The 22,731-nt window shown below is 41.8% G+C and overlaps 1 protein-coding gene across 2 annotated transcripts; it reads left to right on the forward strand.

Annotated features, from left to right (window-relative positions):
* The first annotated feature begins 7,360 nt into the window (after positions 1-7,360).
* LOC107282776 (hepatocyte nuclear factor 4-beta-like) lies at positions 7,361-22,311 on the forward strand. Of its 2 annotated transcripts, none has more exons than XM_015810604.1 (10): positions 7,361-7,516; positions 13,856-14,025; positions 14,750-14,844; positions 16,816-16,922; positions 18,311-18,466; positions 18,643-18,730; positions 19,928-20,080; positions 20,791-21,027; positions 21,740-21,859; positions 22,175-22,311. In XM_015810604.1, the coding sequence occupies exons 1-10, from the start codon at positions 7,361-7,363 to the stop codon at positions 22,309-22,311; spliced, it is 1,419 nt and encodes a 472-aa protein (XP_015666090.1). The 2 variants fall into 2 exon arrangements, with proteins under 2 accessions (XP_015666090.1, XP_029138907.1); XM_029283074.1 differs by having other exon boundaries at positions 7,361-7,478; positions 13,854-14,025.
* The last annotated feature ends 420 nt before the right edge of the window (positions 22,312-22,731 follow it).

The following is a 22,731-nucleotide window of genomic DNA, read 5'->3' on the forward strand; positions in this document are numbered from 1 at the left end:
AAGAAACTGTTGTAAATTGAGGACTGCCTGTGTTAGCACAAGACTGCTTGTCACAAACAGCCATTCCAGCTAATGTCCTAGAAAGATATGAGAGTCTTATGAATTTCCTCAAATACGTACAAAATTCATATTTAATTGAAATAATTGATTCCTAGACTTAACTTGCGTTAATTCACACCGCAACCGAAGTGGTTCTGTAATGGTTTGTCAGTTGAACATAGGGATAGAAATACAATGGGCCGTCCCCTATTAACTTACGTTGCTAAGCTATTTTAAGAGTAGACTTACATCCCTCCTATTATTTAAACAAAGGGCTAGGACAGGGGCAGGCAACCTTGGCTCTTTTATGACTCGTGGATTTCAACTCCCAGAATTCCTGAGCCAGCCATGCTGGCTCAGGAATTCTGGGAGTTGAAGTCCACGAGTCATAAAAGAGCCAAGGTTGCCTACCCCTGGGCTAGGATATAATTTATTTTCTAGTTGTACTCTTGTAACAAGGATTGGGTTCCCCCTTCCCTCCCCCCCCCAAGAAATAATGCTTCTTCAGAATACACCCCAAGCAAATCCTAGCACCTCTGTTTATTTATAGGCTTTTGAGCATCCTACAACGAAAGGATTAAACCCTGTTTAAGCTTCTTTGCACAGTAAAGGACGGGAATTCCATCCATCTAAAGAACGGTGAACTCAGCTGATATTCCTGAAATACAGATGGTTTCCATTGATGAGATAAATCCTTTTTTTTTTTTTTCCTTTTTCCTGGCTCTTAAAAATTGTTGTTTCTCTGAATTGCATAAGATGTCTTGGTTGTTATTTCAGACCATAACATATGACGGGAAGAAAGGCTTATATTCTCTATTGTTCCATCTGCTTTAGACTAGCTCAATCAGAAGTTTCAACAGGACCTTTTATTTCTTTTGACCAGATTAATGGGGTTAATTTGTTTTGTTTTTATTTTAAAAAGTCCTGTCTAATTATCTAGCTCTGCTGAAATGAATTCTGTACCATGTTTCCCCCCCCCCTTCAATTCCCTAAGGAATTCATTCCATCCGAAACAAAGAAATTTCTCTTCTTCTATTTCATTTTCAGATTGCTCATAGATTTCTTTAGAATGTCTTCTGGGGGTGTTTTTAATCTTATTCTATCACGGGGCCAAAAAGATTTGGGGGCTACTTTCCGTGTTGGTCATCCTTCCATCCCATTGAAAGCTCCTTGGCTACTCATGTTTCCTGATCTAAAAAATTAAAATGAAATGAAAACTCTTGGCAGGTTTCTCAGTTGATATCTGCCCAAGGGATTAAATATTGAAGTGTAGGAAGCCAAGACCACAGGAGAGACAATTGCACAGTTCAGAACAGGACATTTTATTTTTTTTAAAAAACTTCTGGTGAAATTCATACCCTGCCTTTTTACTTCTATAGGCACTGAAGGCAACCTCCGTGATGAAAACGAAACAGACACAAATAAGTGTAACCATAAAATAAATGCAATTATAACCAAGATTAAGAGAGAGTTAAAAACACATTCCCTTACCCTATAGACTACAATTACCGCATGGGAACTTCATGTAAATGTTCTTAACCTTTCAAAATCCTCATTCTCATACTCATGGTGCCATCTCAAAAGATCTGGAAAAGCCCTCGGACACCATAAGATTAGACACCATTAGAAAAAGTTGCATTACCTGGAACAGCACCTGTAGTATAACAATGTCCTTAATGCTCCTAGATCCTTGGGAAGGATCCAGGAGTCAAAAATACCAAATCAGTCAGAACTGTTGGGTAGAGTATGAATAAATAGCAATAGTAGACATCATCACTATGGTTGATTATGGGAAATACGGGCAGAAGACTTTTTCAGCCTAACCAGGACTCACAAGTTAATCTCCCTTAGACACATTAGGTGTGGTAGTGGCACAAATTTCATTAATTAGTCATGAAAGTTAGTTTGGCTGATTAAGAATGCCACTCCCTTCCATGAACCTTAACTGAGTTCTAACAATAGCTGTCGCATCACCAGGAATCAAGCTTGATCAAAGCAGACTTTATTTTGTTGAGATTGGCCAATGTCAACAAAGCTTCTGTCCTATGATGGGTTCCACTTTGTAAGTATACCCCAAAGAATTTGTTACTTTTCTGTGACATCAAAATGCTTGATACTTTAGACCAGGGGTCTCCCAAGGTGGCAATGTTAAGACTTGTGGACTTCAATTCCCAGAATTCCCCAGCTAGCATTAGGAATTCTGGGAGTTGAAGTCCACAAGTCTTAACATTGCCACCTTGGGAGACCCCTGTTTTAGATCAGTTAAGGCACTTGGTCTCTCTTTCTGTCCTAGCAGTTGTAACACAACAGTAGTGAACACAATAGCTGTTACCATTTCTTGCTCTTTCAAGATAACTCACTTCTGCTTCTTCCAGTTTATTTTGGTCATACAGTGATCTTCTCCAACTAAGGACCTTCCATATAACAAAAGGAAGATGCTCTTATTTGACTTCTTACATAGTCAATCAGACTGGGCTGTTGGTTTGAGCTCAAAGAGGCAGGTGAGTTCATTAAAAAGAAGGCTATCAATTTCTGGAGTATTCATGTGGCTCAACCCAACTATGAAGTCTATGAGATGGCATTAGTCAGGAAGACTGAAATTTAGGAGGTCAATTCCAAGAATCGGGCAAATCTTTCATAAGGAGCCTCAACAATTTATCTGAAATAGAAGCTTTTTTTTTCCACCAGCCCTTATGAATACAATGATTCTGACCAGACTGTAGCTAATAATAATAATAATAATGTTCCCCTTATGTCTCATAGGCCCCATTTCCGAATTGCCTTCCTTCCTTGGATTTGATCCATTTGTTTGTGGGAAAACAGAAACAGATATCAATCTAGCCCTGCTGATTCGTGCCAGGTACATTCCTTCCGAAACTCAGCTTTTTTGTTGTTGTTGTTGTTTTGGCTGCTCCACGTGTCTTCTGATGGGTATGATGGATGGACCGATGAGGCTACTGGTTGCCAAGGACAGATCACACTAGTCCTTCCAAACTGAAATGAATTGGGTGTCAACTGACATTCCAAGTTGCTTCAGAAAGATATTATTATTTTCAAAGGAAACCCGTGAACTGCAGTTTGGAAATAATTGCAAAAGACATCTCGTTTAAACACAGTGGCTTGGGTGAAACGGGAGACGGCATTGAAACATTTCTTTTTTTATAATACATGCATTCATCTCCGGAGTGGATTGCAAATGGCACAAAATGTGTATACCACTCAAAATTGGTTTAGCTGCCCTGGGTTTCACCCCCAAACTATTGTTCTTTATTCATGTCAGAAGCACCTACAAATTATAGTTATATAGCATTCAATACCAAGCAAATAAAATAGGTATAAAAGAGGTCATCCCAAAGGTGTTTTTCCAAAGACAACAGGCCTTTGTTGGCTTTTTTTCCCCCTTGAAAACATTTCGCTTCTCATCCAAGTGACCTTCAATGAACTTCTTCAGTTTTGAAGGTCATTGAAATACAGAATGTGCAAAAAATATGTAGAATAAGTGACATTCACCCAGTGTCGAGCCATATCAATGACCTTTTCCCTCACCAACATAAGGTCTTCCTCTGTACAGGTTGAAGGACATCATATGCACCATACCATGGATTGCTCTTCACTACATTCGCCCAGAGTATTCAATTAAATATTTAAACTAATATATTAAAAGCCAGCCATCAACACACCCCAATCGACATCTAAAAAGCCACTTACAACAGACACTATAAATACCACAAACAGAACAGTAAACACACCCTGCTAGAGAGAAGTTCCAGAAAAAGTCCAAAAGCTTGGAAGACAAAACTTTTGGTCCCAGTTACTGACTCAGATTGGATCCTGCTACTTCATCCTGGGACAAGTAGATTCGCCTTCATTCGACAGAATATCATCTAGAGCAGAGGTCCCAACCTTTGGGCACCAGAGACCGGTTCCGTGGAGAGAGGTTTTTCCACGGACCGGAGAGTGCGTGATTTTGTGTGCTGCCTGCATCCCACGGATGGGGCTTTGCTTGTTTGTGTGGCCCAGTTGGCATGCCAGGGCCCGGTACTGGTCCATGGACCGGGGGTTGTGGACCCCTGGTCTAGAGCAGGGGTCTTCAAACTTGGCCCTTTTATGACTGGTGGACTTCCAACTCCCAGAATTCCTCAACCAGCGTGCCTGTTCTAGAGTGAAGCCCCATTTTCTTAGATTGTCCCATCCTGGCACACAATCTATGTGGTGATTTCCATGCCAGCCAAGATTGTTCTTGACCAGGTGACAGTCTTGTGGTGGTGCCCAGTTGTCCAGTAATACCTTACTCACTTATTTTCATAGATCCTGGGTAGTCTATGGTGTTTGGTTGTTAGGAGGGGCCGAGGGTTTGAGGAAACTGTTCCTTAATCATTGCGTTGTTAATGTCTGGCTTCAATAGAAGAAATGTAGCTTTCCCTATTACTACAGAACCCAAGCTCACTTAACAACAATAAGCTCTTTATTTTTATTTTATTTATATATCAAATTTAGAGGCCAACCATCTCGCGCACAGAGTGACTACAGGCAATGTACTGTTACAATATATTGGGGTTGGTTTTTTTTTAGTACTGTTAAAATCGGAAGAAACGAAGGACAGATCACATGGATTCCAGGTTTTGATAAATTAGAACCAAGGGACATTTTGTCTATGGAGATTCTCAGTCATCCAGGTCATGGTTGTCCCAAAGATACTTTTTCAGGAGGCAACTGGACATTCTTGTTTTTCTTTGAAGACATTTCACCTCTCATCCAAGAAGCTTCTTCAGCTCTGACTGGATGGTGGGGAATGGAAGGATTTATACTCCTTGCAGACAGCAAGAGAGAGTGCAAATGACCAGCTGTCTGCAAGGAGTATAAGTCCTTCCATTTCCATCCAGAGCTGAAGAAGCTTCTTGGATGAGAAGCAAAACATCTTCAAAGAAAACCAAGAAAGTCCAGTTGCCTCCTGAAAAAAACCACCTTTGGGACAAGGGACATTTTTAACCTTTACACAAACTCATGGAGTCGCTGTGAACTTTTAGAGTTTCTGGCTAGTAATGGGAAGAAATTATGGAAGAAACAAAAGAATCACTGCATGTTACACAAAATCTCAGAAATGTCTCTCAGGTGGGACTGGAACTCCCGCCGTTCACAAATAAGTCGGTGCAGAAGTCCACTGATTACAGAGCCATCTGCTGTGGGTAATTTTTTGTTATGGCTGTAGTTATAAAATTAGAGTCTAATGATTTGATTTCATACCACTAATTACATCCTGGCATGCTGTTTCTAATTATACGTTTTCTCCCAAAGCATTTTTACTGGCTGCTGGGTATAGGCTGTTCATGTTATCCTGCCATTTTAAGTGGATTTTGGAAACTGCCAATTTTCTCTTCTCAGCCATTGAACAATGCAAAATTGTGCTGAAGGCAAATAGCCAAGAAAAACAAAGAGGTCACTAGGGTTCTCACCTGTTCCTTGAAGGTATCTAAATGTCAGTATTCTTAACAGATATTTAACTTTCATTTGAACATCTTCAGTGAAGGAGCAGTCACCGCCTTCCTTGATAATTGGTTCTGCTATTAACTTGCTCATATTATTGGGGCATTTATCTTAATATTTCACCTGAATCTAACTTCCTGGGTCTTGAGATCATTTATCTATGACTTCTTCTCTGGAATAACTATAAAAAGTGCATAGAATTGGGTTAGTGCCATCTAGTGGCTAAATTATATGATAACATTATCCACGCATGACTCTGTTCTTAAGATATTTTAAACTGTTTTATTTTCCCACCACAAATCAGAACTTTGTGGGAGAGAGGGAAACTCCACATCAAGACAATATCCGAAAAGTTTTATTTGGGTTTACTGCATAAATTTGAAGATACTGACTTTCCACTTCATAATTCCATAGCATATGTTTGGTCACAGAGTTACAGTTTTCCTCAGGTCTCTAGAAAAAAGAGAATTATAGATTGTCCAAGACAGACTGGCTTCAAATATTTTTTTTAATGCTTTATAAATAAGAACATTTGACTTTTCCAGTGTTTCTGTCACACTGGCTGAGAAAGAAAAGGAACATGAGAATTGCCAATTTCACTGATCGAGAATATTTCTACTGGTGCTCAGAGTACAGGAAATACAGTTTTTATATGATCCGAAGCAGGAACATTGCGAGAAAAGTTAAGCATCCTTGTAATTTTTTGCAGCAGTCACACAGTGTTTTGCAAGGATAGGCAAACCGTGAAGCTTTCATGAGGCGTATTTCCTGAGTAACACACCAATGGGCAACTATAAGGTGTGATCTCTGCATCTAAAAAGACCCACATCCCCCAGTTAGTGATGTTCTACCACAATGGATATTATCTGCAAGAGTAATGTACCCTAATTAACATCTAATGGAGCTGATGCTAGCATTACAGGAAATGTCAGGACATAGTCCAAGGATAAAAGAAATACACAGTCTTATCTATTCAAGGAGTCCTTTGTGCTTTCCTTATTCCTTTAAATCAATAGGGGTAGATTGCACAATTAAATTATATCTCGTGCAAAATAATAAAAACTTGGCTTTGCTCCAGGCTGCCTTAACCAAACCTTTCTACACTGTAAGCTCTGATGAATAGAGATATCGCCTTGTCTTAAATAACACAAAGTCTCTTGTATCTTTGGATCCAATATATTTCTATCCAAAATTCATTTCATTTGGGGGAGAGGTGAAGTTGGTGGTGGTGGTGGGTGTGGGAGGGAACACTTTGTGACTGACATTTATTTACAGTATAATATTCCTTTAAAAATTTGAGAGGTCAGATAGATCAGGCTGCAGGTAAGAGAGCCCTTGGTTTCAACATGGCAACATGGAGAATGGTCTTCAGGTCACTGCTGCTAAGACCTTGAAAAGAATCTTTAAGTTCCACGTAACGTGGATGGTTTGTGTCTGTGGGTGTTTTTTTTTTAAAATGAATCTCTTTGGTCCACCTTTTACTGTCTACACTTTTCAAAATGTTTACTCAAGGATTGCCATAAACTGCACGCTATTGAACCAAGGATGCAATCCAGGTTGATTTGAGCCAAACCTTATCTGCATCATATAATCATGATCATGGGAGAAGAGAAACAGAGAGAGGGAGAGAGCAATAAATACTAGGTCATTTATACCTTGCAACCTCCTGATAATGCTGGGAGAGAGTAAACGGGGTGGGGGGTGGGGGTGGGGAGCTAGGTAATGATTTGTCATCCGGGGAGCTCAGAGTAGTAGTCAAACCTTCTGTGTTAGAAACCCTAGCTGTGATTGACAGCTGGGTTTGCGGGGGCCTTGCCCGCCTGTGTTGACAGGAATTATGAGGATTTGTCAAAGCCTAATGGACATGGAAATGCCAGATTATGCTGAGTCTCTCGACTCCTCGTACACCATGCTAGAGTTTGAAAACCTGAGGGTGCTGCCCACAAATTCAGCAGGTGAGGAGATCCTTCTTTCTTCTCTCCAACCAGCCTCTGTTATCTTAGTTGCCCTTTTGGTGGACAAAGGATACGGTGGGGTCGAAGGGTGGATAGTGGCAGCCTGTCCGGGTGAACTCTCTGAGGAACAGAAGTACCGGGCTGTGGGGTGATACCAAGACCTGGGATTCGATGGCAGATCAAACTTCTGGAGAACTTTCCTGGAGCAGAATGTAGAGAAGGTTTCATTAATCGTTCTCGGCAGGATAGTTCTGGCTTCGTTGGACCTAGTAAGGCCAAATACTTAGCCCCATGGATTAGGATTATGTCTGGATGACTGTCTTCCTAAGATTGGTGGGTAGATTTCAGAAATAAGGAAATGTCTTTCCTACAACGGGCCACTGTGTTTGTCAAGAGCCTTTGGTAAACGAGATAGCACACAAAAGAGTTGAGCCACCTCATTTAGACAATGAGCGCATGTAGAAACAGAGCATGAAATAAACAAGTGTTCCTTTGGGGGAAAATAGATAATTTAGCAGTCTTGTCTCCATGAAATTACTTTCTCTGCCTACCCACCACTGTCTTTTTCCTCTTGCTGGGGAAAAGAAAAAGGCCATCTAGAATCCATTGTTGCTTAGCAAACGTTGATGTGTTTTTCTTTACAACATCAAACTTCACAGAGAATTGGTATAGCTTGGATTTGTGTCCGCTGTTCAAACATTCACCTCCATAGGTGCCAGATTATCACCGGATGATATTGTTTTTGTGCTCAGTAATCTACAAAGATTATGCTAGAATAAATAGGTGACTCTTTAAGGCTGGTGTTAAGTCTCTGGGCTGTTTTACAAAATGTTGTGATTGATGTTTGCATGTTTTGGAGACTGTAAGAAAGATGGCATTAACGTGGTTTTTCCTTTGGGATATATTTTTCTTCGTCCACATATATCTTGCTGTTCAGTTCTTCTGAACTGTACTGTTTATTAATTTGGTGCAAAGTTGTACTTCTTTTACTAAGGGAGTATGTGCCTGCTGTTCTGAATCAGAGAATTGTAGGGCTGGAAGGGACCTTGGAGGTCTTCTAGTCCAACCCCCCCCCGCCCAAGGCAGGAGACCTTATATCATCCTGGTTGTCAAACTTCTCTTGAAGACCTCCAGCGATGGGTCTGAATCTTGCTAAAAAGTCAACAAGAGCAACAACTATAGAAGTTCCCGGTTGGATGAAAATCTAGAGACTTAAAAAGTGAGAAAGAAATACTGGTTTTATGAGAATGGATTGTAAAGCTATAACATTTTACAATTGGTTGTTCAGTTCTGTAGGCCACAGAAAATCACCTGATAATTTCACAGTGAATTGGAAAGCTTTTATTTCATTTTTCTTTTTTAAGAACAAAAATATGGACTACGGGAACAGAGGAAAGTATTTCTTTAGCATAGAATTGCCAATTCTGACTTCCGAGCAACATTCTGGAGTTTTAGGAGACCAAGGGTGTTTTCCAACAGGACTTTGTGAAGTCAGGGGTTAAGTTGAAAACCCAGGCCTACAGAGTACAGGAAGTCCTTGAGCCCCAAATTTCCGTTGCTAAGTGAGACATTTGTTAAGTGAGTTTTGCCCCATTTGACAACCTTTTCTGCCGCCGATGCTAAGTGAACCACTGCAGTTGTTAATAATAATAATAATAATATTAATAATAATAATAATAAAGTTGGAAGGGACCTTGGAGGTCATCTAGTCCAACCCCCTGCTCAGGCAGGAAAGCCTATACCATTTCAGACAAATGTCTGTCCAGTCTCTTCTTAAAAACTTCCAGTGTTGGAGCACCACTTCTGAAGGCAGGTCGTTCCACTGGTTAATTGTTCTTACTGTCAGGAAGTTTCTCCTTAGCTCTAGGTTGCTTCTCTCCTTGATCAGTTTCCACCCGTTGCGTCTTGTCCTGCCTTCAGGCGCTTTGGAGAATAGCTTGACAGCCTCTTCTTTGTGGCAGCCCCTCAAATATTGGAACACTGCTATCAGGTCCCCCCTCGTCCTTCTCTTCATTAAACTAGACATACCCAATTCCAGCAGCCTTTCCTTATATGCTTTAGCCTCCAGTCCCCTAATCAGTTAGTAACACGGTTAAGTTAGTTAAGTTAGTAACACAGTTGTTAAGTGAATATGGCTGCCCCGTTGACTTTGCTTGTCAGAAGATCCCCAAAAGGGGATCAATCACATGACACTGCAACTGTCAAAAATATGAGTCAGTTGCCAGGTGTCTGAATTTTGATCACATGACCTTGGGGATGCTGCAACAGTCGTAAGTGCGAAAACGGTAATAAGTTACGGGTTTCAGTGCTGTTTTAACTTCACGCACTCATGAAACAAACTTGTAAGCCGAGGATTTCCTGTAATAACATACTTCAGAGGCAAGTTCTTTTACATTCGGGCCATGCTTACACACACTTTTTTTTTACAGTAAATCATTTTTTGGCATTATACGTAGACATCCTGATGTTGTGATTTTTATGCAAATCCATTTTCATGGACTGGTTTTAGATATCAATCATCTTTGTGCCTATTAAATGGGAAACATAGATGGAATATGAACTGGCAATCCATCTCCTACCAGGTGGGCCTGAATTTAAATTTCTGCACTAAGCCTAAAGGCTCCTTTCAATTCAATTCAGTTCATTCCATTTTGTTTAATTGATTGATTGATTGATTGATTGATTGAATTTATATAGCTGCCCATCTCACTCAGATGTGCCCCTGTGAACACATTTCGTTCCCTTTCTGCAACAAAATGCCTCTGAATTCGCTCAGTTTCCAAAAGACTAGAATCTCGCTGTACGGTAAAAGTTCACATTGTAGACGCCACATGCTAGATTTTCCTAAAGGTGAAGGCTGTTTCAAGCAGGCACTGTTGTATTTGCTTACAAGCTAATAAGTAAACCAGCTTGCTCAGGAACTAGCTGTTTTGAAATTAACGTGTTTGCCTTGGGCAAGCACCCTCTCGAAAAATTGGTCAAAACAGCTTTAGAGAAACTGAGCCAAAAGGTTCAATTCTGGACCAATCCCGTTAATGTAATCGAAGCGGTCTATCCAAGAACTTTACATGACGCACTAGGGAAAAAGTTCTTGCAAAATTTAGGGAAAAGAATAGAAGGGAGTCCAGTGAAGGAAGCATTTCCAAGCAATTAGAGAAGGGATCCTGGGCAATTGAGTATAAAGAAAATGTCCTTTGCCAGCATTTTTATTCTTTGTAAGGTTTGACGGTAGGAATGGACAGAATAATAGAGTGGGAAGGGACCTTAAAGGTCTTCTAGTCCAAACCCCTTCTCAAACAGAAACCCTAGACCAGGGCTTTTCAACCTTTTCACCCATTGTGCCACTTTTAGGATATGGCAATATCCGAGTACCACCAGTCGCCTAGCAAGGTGTCAAAAACTTGATGACCCCCCCCCCGAAATGGAAAAAAGTGAGAAAGTACAGGTAGTCCTCGACTTACAACAGTTCGCTTAGTGACTGTTTGAAGTTACAATGGCACTGAAAAAAGTGCCCCCCAAGCCACAGCCGAGCAAGAAACCTGCCTGCCCACCCGGCGGTGCTCTTCCTCCTGTCCGAGGCTTTCATTGTTGTGAGCATTTCTACTGAGGATTGGCAGTGGGGGTGGGGTGGGGGGTGTTTGGTTTTTATTCCCCCCGTCTGCTGGGTGGTTGCAGCAGGTTTTGGTCACTTCACATGACCCTGGGACACTGTGACCGTCATAAATATGAATTAGTTGCCATGCATCTGAATGTAAATCACAAGACCCTGGAGATAAGGCAACATTCCAGCTGATCGGCGCTGCTTCTGGGCTCAGCAGAAGCACCAGCATCAGTGCCGAGCTCCAGCTGGAGCCTGGCGCTGATCCTGGCGCTTCCACTGAGCCCTGACAGCCCTGCAGCTCCAGCCATCTCTCGCTCAGGCTTGTGCGGTGCTGCCACCGGTTCAGCTCATTCCCCTCCCTTGCTACCACTTTTCTAGGATGGTTGCGTATCACCTGCCAGGTGCCAATGTACCACAGGTGGTACCCGTACCACTGGTTGAAAAGCCCTGCCCTAAACCATTCCAGACAAATGGCTGTCCAATTTCTTCTTAAAAACCTCCAGTGATGGAGCACCCACAACTTCTGGAGGCAGTTTGTTCCACTGATTCTGGAACTGTTCTCATTGTCAGGAAATTTCTCCTTAGTTCTAGGTTGGTTCTCTCCTTGATTAGTTTCCATCCATTGCTTCTTCTCCTGCCTTCAGATGCTTTAGAGAACAGGCTGACCCCCCTCTTCTTTGTAGCAGCCCATCAAATATTGGAACATTGCTATCATGTCATCCTTAGTCCTTCTTTTCATTAAACTAGACATACCCAATTCCTGCAACTGTTCTTCATACTTTTTAGCCTCCAGTCCCCTAATCATCTTTGTTGCTCTTCTCTGCACTCTTTAGAGTCTCAACGTCTTTTTAATATTGTGGCGACCAAAACTGGATGCAGTATTTCAAGTGTGGTCTTACCATGGCATTATAAAGTAAAGCATGAAGATCAACACTTCTTAAAGATGATCAGTCTGAGAATCATTGCTCCAAGGAATCCCTTTTGTTAAATAAAAGAGGGGGGGATGACAATGATAAACATATACACAATCTATTCCTAATCATATTTATTTATTGTATGGCACTTTCACATCATACTTCAGTAAAAGGGAACACGGGGCTAAAATACCGAACGCTGAACATAAAATCTGAAATCTGAACAGGAATATTACAAATGTGTATCTAAGTTGCAAATATATATATATATTAATTTTTTTTGCAGCCAGGAAATCAGCAAAATCTCCATTATAGGCTCTGTTTTCAACAGTGTCACTATATGTGTTGGATAGTTTGTTTTTCAGCCCCACAATCACAATTCGGCAATGGTATTGTGCTCTAAATCATAATGACTCATAGACTCATATAGAGGTAGATAATAAACTGAGATATCTCTGAACATTGTTCCTGATACATCGCAAGGTAAAACCATGCCAGTTCTCTAAGTTGCTGGCTGAAAAAAACAACCTGTTCATACCCATCCACAATTGTGATGTTGTATATAGCTAGCATCCCTGTGGGGGGGGGGGGAAGGTACTTTGTAAAAGGAAAAACCTAGCATTCAGGTCTTACACAACATCTATGTACTTTTGTGGACAAATGAAGCATTGGGAAAGATATTAGCTTTAGCGTTCTAGGATTATTCTCTCTTGTTGAAGTCAAAAACTTCCTACAAGATTACTTCAGGGATTGGCCACCACCAAGATTTCGATCCACCCCAAAATTTTATCTGTGGTTTTTCTTAGGCCTTTCCTGATTCATAGAATCCCCTTTTGGAGGGTGAAATTCACATATCTTGAAGAGACAGCTAATAGTTCTGCTTGCACTTAAGTTCCTTTTCATAGAGAACAGAACAGAATAGAATAGAACAGAATAGAACAGAATAGAATTACAGAATAGAAGTAAGAATAGAATAGAATTAAGAATAGAATAATAGAATAGAATAGAATAGAATAGAATAGAATAGAATAGAATAGAATAGAATAGAATGACAGAGTTGGAAGATACCTTGGAGATCCTCTAGTCCAACCCCCTGCTCAAGCAGGAACCCCTATACCATTTCAGACAAATGTTTGTCCAATCTCTTCTTAAAAACGTCCAGTGTGGAGCATTCACAGCTTCTGGAGGCAGGTTGTTCCACTGATTAATTGTTCTAACTTTCAGGAAATTTCTTGCTAAAGACAATTCTGTTTCAGTGGCTTTTCAATTTTCTACTGAAGCTTAACAGTGATTTTTCTGCTGCTTCCATTTTTTTTTTGTCTCTTCTCAATACTCTCTTCTCTTCTAGTCTTCAACTTGCCACAGTTTGCTTAAGGACAGTTCAAAGTTACAAACAGCACTGAAAAAAGTGCCTTATGACAATTTTTCACACTTATGACCATTGCAGCATTCACGGGGTCATGTGATAAAAACTCAGACGCTTGGCAACTGGCATGTACTTAGGACGGTTGCTGTGTCCCAGGGTCACGTGATCATCTTTTGCGATGCTCTGACAAGCAAAGACAATGGGGAAGCCAGATTCACTTAACAACCGTGTTGCTAACTTCTGCAGTGATTCACTTAACAACTGTGACAAGAAAGGTCATACAATGGGGCAAAATTCACTTAACAAATATCTCACTTAGCAAGCAAAATTTGGGACTCCATTGTGGTCATAAGGCAAGGACTACCTGTGTTGTATTGGGTTGAAATCCTAGTTGTTATCTTTATTGGTTCCATATGGTTCTTAATAATGGCAATCGGCTATCTTGACATTTTTGATATGATGCCTGCCTGACAGCCTTTTTTTTTCTTCCGTAGAGGCCCTTGTCTCGGAGACCGGCAACAATGGCTTACTTGCGAATGGGGTCAACTCGTTGTGCTCCATCTGTGGGGACCGTGCAACTGGGAAGCATTATGGTGCTTCCAGCTGCGATGGCTGCAAAGGGTTCTTCAGACGGAGCGTCCGGAAGAATCACATGTATTCGTGCAGGTATAAAAATGCTGTCCTTTTTCAGGGAATTCTGGGAAATTTCCATCTCCTTTCAAGTGTTTCTCAACCTTGGAAGCTTGAAGATGAGTGGCCCTCAACTTCCAGAATTCTGGGAGTTGAAGTCCACATATATTCAGGTTCTCACTTGTGGGTTGTGTGTGAAGGTGGAGTCCACACAGCTTCAAGCATGTTAGCTGGGGAATTCTGGGAGTCAAAGTCCACACATCTTCAAGTCCACACTTGTGTGTTGTCTATGAAGTCCACACATCTTCAAGGATGCCTGACTGGGGAATTCTGGGAGTTGAAGTTCACACATCTTCAAGTCCACACTTGTGTGTTGTGTGTGAAGACGAAGTCCATACATCTTCAAGCCTACTGGCTATGGAATTCTGGGAGCTGAAGTCCATAGAACTTCACATGGCCAAGTTTGAGAAATGCTGCCTTAGATACAACCATTAGTAGCCTTGGGAAACATCTCAGTTTCTCCCAAGCATAAACTTTGTCCTTAGCTATTTCTTGGAAGAGGTAATGATTTACAAGAGCAATAAATGAAGGAAAGCAGAATCACCCTAATATAATTTTCTAATATATTTTAGGAAACTTCCAAGGAAAGACATAGGAAAATGTGCTACGTGCTTTGCTAAAGCAGCCCTAAAAAATTACCAGTCCAGGTTGGGAAATAAATTGTTCTCTTTCCTCAGAATTAACCTTTTTTCCGTTCCAGGTTCAGCAGACAATGTGTGATCGACAAGGACAAGAGAAATCAGTGTCGGTATTGCCGTCTGAAAAAATGTTTCCGAGCAGGAATGAAAAAGGAAGGTAATTTCTTCCAACTGTTTCAGAGTGTGATATGGTCCGTCTTGTGTTGCTGGCTGTGTAATCTCTATCCTCTGGATGAGACAATGACTCAGAGTAAGTTCCACGTAAGCAAATCGCCGTTAGATCTTTTATGAGTCACAGATCAGCAAGGAAGGAAGGTCTTTTTCCAAATGTTTCAAGATTCAGATTAACCCAGATTAATTTTGCTCCTCTGAGTTATAATCGGAGGGGCAGGAAAATCTCTGATGCTCTAATGAAAATTTCTGCAGAGACCCCCATATCCCTCAATTCTCCTGCCTGAAACTTCTCCCTTCATCTGAATGCATTGATCTACCAAGTCCAGCATCTGAGCAGCTTTACATGCCAATACTATGCCAGCAAAACAATGAAACTCCGGAGACAAACATAAATTTTCTGGATGTAGGTTCATAGCATATGATAAATTGTATCTCCTTATGCATAAAACAGGGGGGGAATGAACCTATGATTTATGGTTTTGATGAGTAGACAGGATATATTTCAGAAAGAAGGGAGTTATGTTGTCACCACAGAGTAAAAAGTAAATTTGAAATTAGTGTCCTCTAAAGATTGGAAGCTGCAGGACACCCTGGATTCATTTCCGTTCTTGTGCTGATAAGATTAGATTAGATTAGATAACCTTTATTGTTAAAGATGATCAGGGGACTGGAGGCTAAAACACTGCTGGAATTGGGTATGTCTAGTTTAATGAAGAGAAGGACGAGGGGGGACAGGATAGCAGTGTTCCAATATCTCAGAGGCTGCCCCAAAGAAGAGGGGGTCAAGCTATTCTCCAGCGCACCAGAAGGCAGGAGAAGAAGGAACAGATGGAAACTAATCAAGGAGAGAAGCAGCCTAGAACTAAGGAGAAATTTCCTGGCAGAACAATTAACCAGTGGAACAACCTGCCTCCAGAAGCGGTGAATGCTCCAACCCTGGATGTTTTTAAGAAGAGACTGGACAGCCATTTGTCTGAAATGGTATAGGGTTTCCTGCCTGAGCAGGGGTTGGACTAGATAACCTCCAAGGTCCCTTCCAACTTTATTATTATTATCATTATTTTCCTGTGGGCACAACAGCACACATTAAAAATGAAATTCAGTTGCTTGCTCTCAAGTGTACACATACACATACATAACAAATTTAAAACATACTATATACAACATATGTATAGACTTACACCCTTACATATAAGTAACGTATAAATATTAAATAAATATTAAATATAAAAACCCTTATTTTGACCTCTTGGGCCACCCACATTTTCTTGGGAATAATAGCCCAGGGATCCTGTGTTTAATCTAGTGGGCAAATTATGAGATAAAGATCATGGCAAGCCACTTAATACAGGCAGTCCTCAAATGATAACCCCAACTGAGCTCAGAATTTAGGTCGCTAAGTGAGAATTTTGTTAAGTGAGTTTTGCCAACGTTTTACGACTTTTCTTGCCCCGTTTGTTAAGGGAACCACTGCAGTTGTTAAATTAGTCACCCGGTTGTTAAGTGAATCTGGCTTCCCCATTGACTTTGCTTGTCAGAAGGTCGCAAAAAGGGGTCATGCGACCCCAGGACGCTGTGACCGTCATAAATATGAGTCAGTTTGCCAAGCGTCTGAATTTTGATCACGTGACCCTGGGGATGCTGCAACGGTCATAAGTGTGAAAAACGGTCGCAAATCTTTTTTTTCAGTGCTGTCGCAACTTCAAACGGTCACTAAATGAATTGTGGTAAGTCAAGGACTACCTGTGTAAGGAAGGGGCTTACTTAAGTATGAGGTCTTCCCAGGGAAGCATCTTCGGCAGGATTCACTTCTGGACCCAGAAGAGTGAAACCTCACCAAACGTTCATGAACGATGGCACAACTTGATTGATTGATTGATCCATCGACTGAAGGGTCGTTCCCTGGGCAGGCGGCCAATCCTTCAATATCTCTTTCTTTCTTCCCCCCAAAAAGCTGTGCAGAATGAACGGGACAGGATCAGCATCCGGCGAAGCAGTTATGAAGACAATGGGGCACTGTCCATCACCATCCTCACCCAGGCAGAAGGAATGGCACAGCAGGTAGGAGGAGGAGGAGGAGGAGGAGGAGGAGGAGGAGGAGGAAGAGGAGGAGAAGGAGGAAGAGGAGGAGGAGGAGGAGGGGAATAAATAAATAAATAATAATGCACTTTCCCCAGATCTTCTTGCAGTTCCTTAACTGTGCATTTATTTTAGTACCCCGTTTATTTCTAATAGACAGCTTTGCACTCAACTCCGCAGGTGGGTTTCTACCCAGGCAGAATTTGCTTTGATCTATCTCAGCTCTAAAAGTTGAATGGTCTGTTTGCAGTGGGGAGGGAGGGAGCCTTGCATTCTTATTTTTAACTCAGAATGTTAATGAAATACTTGTGATATATTGCCACCTGCTGGAGCTAGGGAGCCTACTGAATGTGAGCATACTATGCCCAGATGTTAAACTGAACGGGATCGAGTGATATAATACATACATACATACATACATACATATATCCCTAATAACTATAAAAATACGAATCCCAGGCATATGTGTACAATGATATAAAATCCTCGAAATCTGGGAAGGATATAAACTGAGTCAGCAAGATTTATAAGAAAACTCCCCACCCCTAACACTCACTCTGATGACGCTGGCAGTGGACCAGCGAAAGCTAAGGCTGTTTTTAGTATTGTAAATAGTTGTTTTTATTGTTTTATTTTTTACCAATAAACAGTTGGCTTATATCCTTCCCAGCAAGGCATGAGTTCCGGCACCTTTTTTTTTTTTTTTAACAAAAAAGCACTGTATATATATATAAACATACATACATACATACATACATACATACATACATACATACATACATACATGGAGTAGGGAAGGGAAAAAATATATTGCTTTGATGTTTCCAGTGTTGTTCATTTCTGAAAAAGTGCCCATTGCATTTGCACATGTTTTCATTTGTAAATTTAATTACCCTTTTCCATTTAATCTAAGGCTTATTTAAAAAATGCATTGAAATGGGCATGCATGCTGAAGAATATTTCTCCAAACAGAGGCATTTCTGTTGTTTTGAGTAGTGCACATTTTACAATCTAATTTCTTCAATATAATGCATACTCTCTCTCTCTCTCTCTCTCTCTCTCTCTCTCTCCTGTTTTTCTCTCTCATCTTTATACAGACTTTTTCTTAAGTCTTATTTTGTTAAAAACAACAACGAAACCCTGGCTATTTGCAGTGCAAAATGTGGATTTGGAAGGATAACGTTATCTCTTCATTTATTTGTTCATCAGTACAAAATTAGATCGTTCCATACAGTTGGAAAGTAAATGAATTTCTCCCCTTTCTCTATTCTGGAAAAGGAGGGGAAGGAAGAACCAAAGGGCGAGGGGAAAGGGAGAGCTTTAGTGCCCTGAGGAGGGTGTGTGTGGTTACCTGGCCTCTTGTCTTGCAGTACTCAGCTCTCCGTCCTGTGCACAACGCAGAGATCGCCATGAAGAAAATCGCCACGATCAACGACGTGTGTGAATCAATGAAGCAGCAGCTTTTAGCCCTGGTGGAGTGGGCAAAATGCATCCCCGTGTTCGGTGAGCTTCCCCTGGACGATCAGGTGAGCAAGGGGCCTTCTTTTGCCCAGTTTTACACTCCTAAATGGTTCCTCTTGCACAAGGGCGGTTGGTGACTTTCCTAACTCAAACTCTGAACAGTTTGTTTCTTTACAAACGGTTTTGAAGATGTGGGTTCCTCAAGTAGGCAATAACATCTTCTGTCTCTTGCAATTTTCAGGTTGCCTTGCTAAGAGCCCACGCAGGGGAACATCTCTTGCTGGGAGTTGCAAAGCGCTCCATTCCATACACAAATTTTCTCTTACTAGGTAAGAATAATTTTTCTCTGCTTAGGTTAAAAAAAAAAAAAGCTTTCATCATCCAGCTCCCACGGAGCTGCTCAGCCCCTTGACTGTTGCAAAGGGTCCGTTGGGGGTTTGGATAATGAATCAGGGGTGCTGTCTGCGGTTGGTGGGCTTGGCCAGCTGCAGAAGGCCAACGGAGCAAGCCTTGCTCAGCAGCTCCAGGATATTCTTCATTACCACTTTGAAGCAGGCTTGATGAGGTCTTGTATGGAAAAGGCCCCCTCTCTGCCCGGTCAGAAGCAATCTCACTTGGTCATCTGGAAGTTCTTGCACTGTGATTTGGAGCCGTGTTTCTCAACCTCAGCAACTTTAAGATGTGTGGACTTCCAAAATTCTCCTATGCTGGGAGTTGAAGCCCACTCCTCTTAAAGTTGAAATCCAGGGGATGAAGTCCACATATCTTAAAACTCTTAAGGTTGGGAAACACTGATTTAGAGCGTAACTCTTATTTTTCTCCACATCGTCATGCATCTTTTCATAAAACTGTGACTCGGGTCACTATTTCAGTCACTTCCACCTATGTCTTCTTTGGACCACCCCAGTTGAAATATACTGCAAGAACATTGCAAATGATCGACTGATCCTTCTCAGATCTTTAATAGCAACAGCCCTTAGATTTATATACCGCTTCACAGTTCTTTACAGCCCTCTCTAAGCGGTTTACAGAGTCAGCATATTTGCCCCCAACAATCCAGGTCCTCGTTTTACTGACCTCAGAAGGGTGGAAGGCTGAGTCAACCTTGAGCCTGGTGAGATTCGAACTGCCGAACTGCTGGCAGCCGGCAGTCAGTAGAAGTAGCCTGCATTACTGGATTCTAACCCCTGCGCCACCACGGCTCATCTCTAAGGGCATTAGGCTGTGCTTATGGACCATCCTTAGCCATGGGTTGACTATGGCTCAGAGAACCTTAATCCAAGTGGCTTACTTCACATAACAGATAAGTGCTATATGCTCTGAGCAATCCACATGATGACCTTGTGTTATGTGTGAACCATAGAGAGGGAAAGAGGGAGGGTTAAACCGCCACAATGATTGATGAAGTGCTTCTGTTTCTTAACACTTAGAAAAATCGGTGTAAGTATTGTATGTATGTCCCTTTATTAGCTGGAGCCATGACGATCATCGGCCTCACAGCATTCCTTCCTCTTCCTCTTCTATAGGCAATGACTTCATCATCCCCATGCAATGTCCAGAGCTTGAAATTGCCCGAGTGGCCATCAGGATCCTGGACGAGCTGGTGAAGCCCTTGCGGGAAATTCAGATCGATGAGAATGAATATGCCTGCCTTAAAGCCATAGTCTTTTTTGATCCAGGTATTTTTTTTTTCTTCCTTCACCTCATCCCGAGTTTGATCAAACTCCCTTTGGTTACCAATGGATGATAGGGATTGACGGGACAACGTTTATGGAGGTTCTCAGTCATCCAGGTCATGGTTGTCCCAAAGGGGCTTTTTCAAGAGACCACTGGATTTTCTTCGCTTTTCCCTGCAGATGTTTTGGAAACTCCTTCAGTTCAGTTCCTCAAAATAGCAAGTTTTTAATACCGACAGCCTGTTCTGTTTTACTTAGATACAGCTTGGGAGTGAGTCGCAGCCTTGTAACTTCTACCTGAAGTATAAACACTCCTCCTCCCTACTCTCTCTCTTTTGGGTTGCTAACATAATCAGTTTTTGTAACGGTGTCAGCAAATAAACGGATGCTTACTACTCTAAAAAAGAAAAAAGAAAAGAAAAGCCAAAGAAGCTTCTTGGATGAGAAGCGAGACGTCGTCAAGGAAAAACAAAAATCCAGTTGCCTCTTGAAAAAGCACCTTTGGGACAATTGATAGGGCAAGCTTCCTGTGGGTATCTTGGCTTTGTTGTCTTAAAACTTCCCTCTGTCCTGAACTAAAGTTAATTTTCTATTGTTTTTGCTTCTCCTGGTGATTTTCCTTCTTGGTCACGCTCCCACCGTAATCGTGGCTGACAACATTTGCTCGCGTTCATCTCCATCTTGCTTGTTTCTCCCCTTTCTCCTTGTCCCAGACTGCAAAGGGCTGAGCGATCCAGGGAAAGTCAAGAATATGCGTTTCCAGGTCCAGGTGAACCTGGAGGATTACATCAACGACCGGCAATATGACTCCCGGGGAAGGTTCAGCGACATCCTCCTGCTGCTCCCTCCGCTACAGAGCATCACCTGGCAGATGATAGAGCAAGTTCAGTTCGTCAAACTCTTCGGCATGGCCAGGATTGACAGCTTGCTGCAAGAAATGCTTCTTGGAGGTACAGCGTGGGTGGAGATGTGAAGGGCCTGGAGTAGGAACCAGGGGACCCAGGTTCTGCTCCTCCTTCAGAAGCTTTCTGAGGAACCTATTAGGCTGTCCCTCTCGCACAGCCCAACCAACCCCACAAGGTGGTGGTTGTGGAGAAAACACAACTAGGGATGCTTCATTGACCATCTCGCCCAGCTGCAAGAAAAGTGGGATAACAAAAGTAGCTTTGGGGTTGGGTCTACACACAATACCTTTAACCAGCAGCCCTGTTCACCTATCTCTGTTTGGCTTGGCTAGTTTTAACCCTGTTAAAAATCCTCCAAGAGCATTCAGATGAACCTTGGCATCGAAAAAAGAGCTGGAATCAAGTTGAATTAGTGATTACAGAAAAAAAAGATGTTATTATGGCTTCTTTACACACTAGGGCACTTCGTTAAATCCCAAAATAATTATACAGGAGCAAAAGAGTCCAAATTGCCCCCAGATCCACCAATTGTGTGGAAGGCTTGGTGGGTTCATTCCAAACCTGTTTTTTTTTGCCGAGATGATGAACCTAGATAGCCGTATAACAGGGCTGTCTAAGCTTGGCAATTATTAAGACTTCTGAACTTCAACTTCTGGAATTCCTCAGCCGGCTATGCTAGCTGAGGAATTCTGGGAGTTGAAGTCCACAAGTCTTAAAGTAAATATGATTGGACTGAGATGGCTTTCTTCTTGTGCAGGAACAAGCATGGAGATGCCCCAATACCAGCCAGGTCCTTCCAGCCATAATATGGAGCCTCTTCCAGGTCACATCGTGCTGCCTAGTACAATCGGCTCAGTGATTCACACCATTTCAGTCTGTAGGTATCCAGTTTCTCAGTGTTTCAACTAGGAAATTGTGGTTGAACCTTGACCATTGACCCAAAGGATACAAATGCTTGGAAGATACAAGAGGACCAGAGTGGGTGGGTGATACAGATTGGATGAAAGGGTGGTGGGTGATCAAGGAGACTGGCAGGAAGACAGTAGATAAGGAATGGATCCATTGAGGAATAGGATCTACCGAACATATCATGAAGGACTTTTTTGAAGGCCCAGGACAGACAAGGCAAATCATGGCTGTGTATGCTTACATGCACGAGAAGTAATTATCATGTTCATCTTTTCTTCTACAGCTTCACCAGAAACTTCGCTCCCTTCTCCTTCCACCAGCACAGGAAGTGAAGATTACAAACTGGGTCCCACGCCTGGATCCGAAATCCCAACAACCCTTTTGCCTCAGGTGGTCATCCCCAAACAAGAGATCCTCTAGGAAATCCACTCTTATTTTTTAGTTGTCCCTTTTTGAATTCAACAAGCTTTGTTCTCATAATGGCAGCCAACACTGCTAGGTTTCCCGCCCAACTAAATCACTTTGCATCTCACTTGGGTCCTCTCCAAGAAAAGATCCCACAACATTATTAGCATAGCAGGTGTAAACTATCATATAAAACATTGGCAGTTAAGTGGTTTATTTTCTGTTACACTCCCATCTATTGTGTTGTGGTGGAAACACCAGAACTGGTTTGGATGGAACACCAAATGGAGATTAGCTCCGTGCAGGTCTTAAAACCAGTTTGATGGCCATAGTCCAATAATAGTTCTAGTTGAGAGATACATATATATGATCGGCATACTCCTAGGACTTAACCTAATTTTTTGAGATTCCTCTTACCATTTGTAAAAATATGTA

The sequence above is a fragment of the Protobothrops mucrosquamatus genome, unplaced genomic scaffold (genome assembly GCF_001527695.2).
Source record: "Protobothrops mucrosquamatus isolate PMUCROS unplaced genomic scaffold, P.Mucros_1.0 scaffold_38, whole genome shotgun sequence".
In the NCBI taxonomy this organism is placed as follows: Eukaryota; Metazoa; Chordata; class Lepidosauria; order Squamata; family Viperidae; genus Protobothrops; species Protobothrops mucrosquamatus.

Coding starts and splice junctions, on each gene's coding strand:
- LOC107282776 (XM_015810604.1), top strand. CDS start 7,361: ATGAGGATTTGTCAAAGCCTAATGGACATGGAAATGCCAGATTATGCT. Junction 18,731..19,927: donor CACAAATTTTCTCTTACTAG/GTAAGAATAATT, acceptor CCTCTTCTATAG/GCAATGACTTCATCATCCCC. Junction 20,081..20,790: donor CATAGTCTTTTTTGATCCAG/GTATTTTTTTTT, acceptor TCCTTGTCCCAG/ACTGCAAAGGGCTGAGCGAT.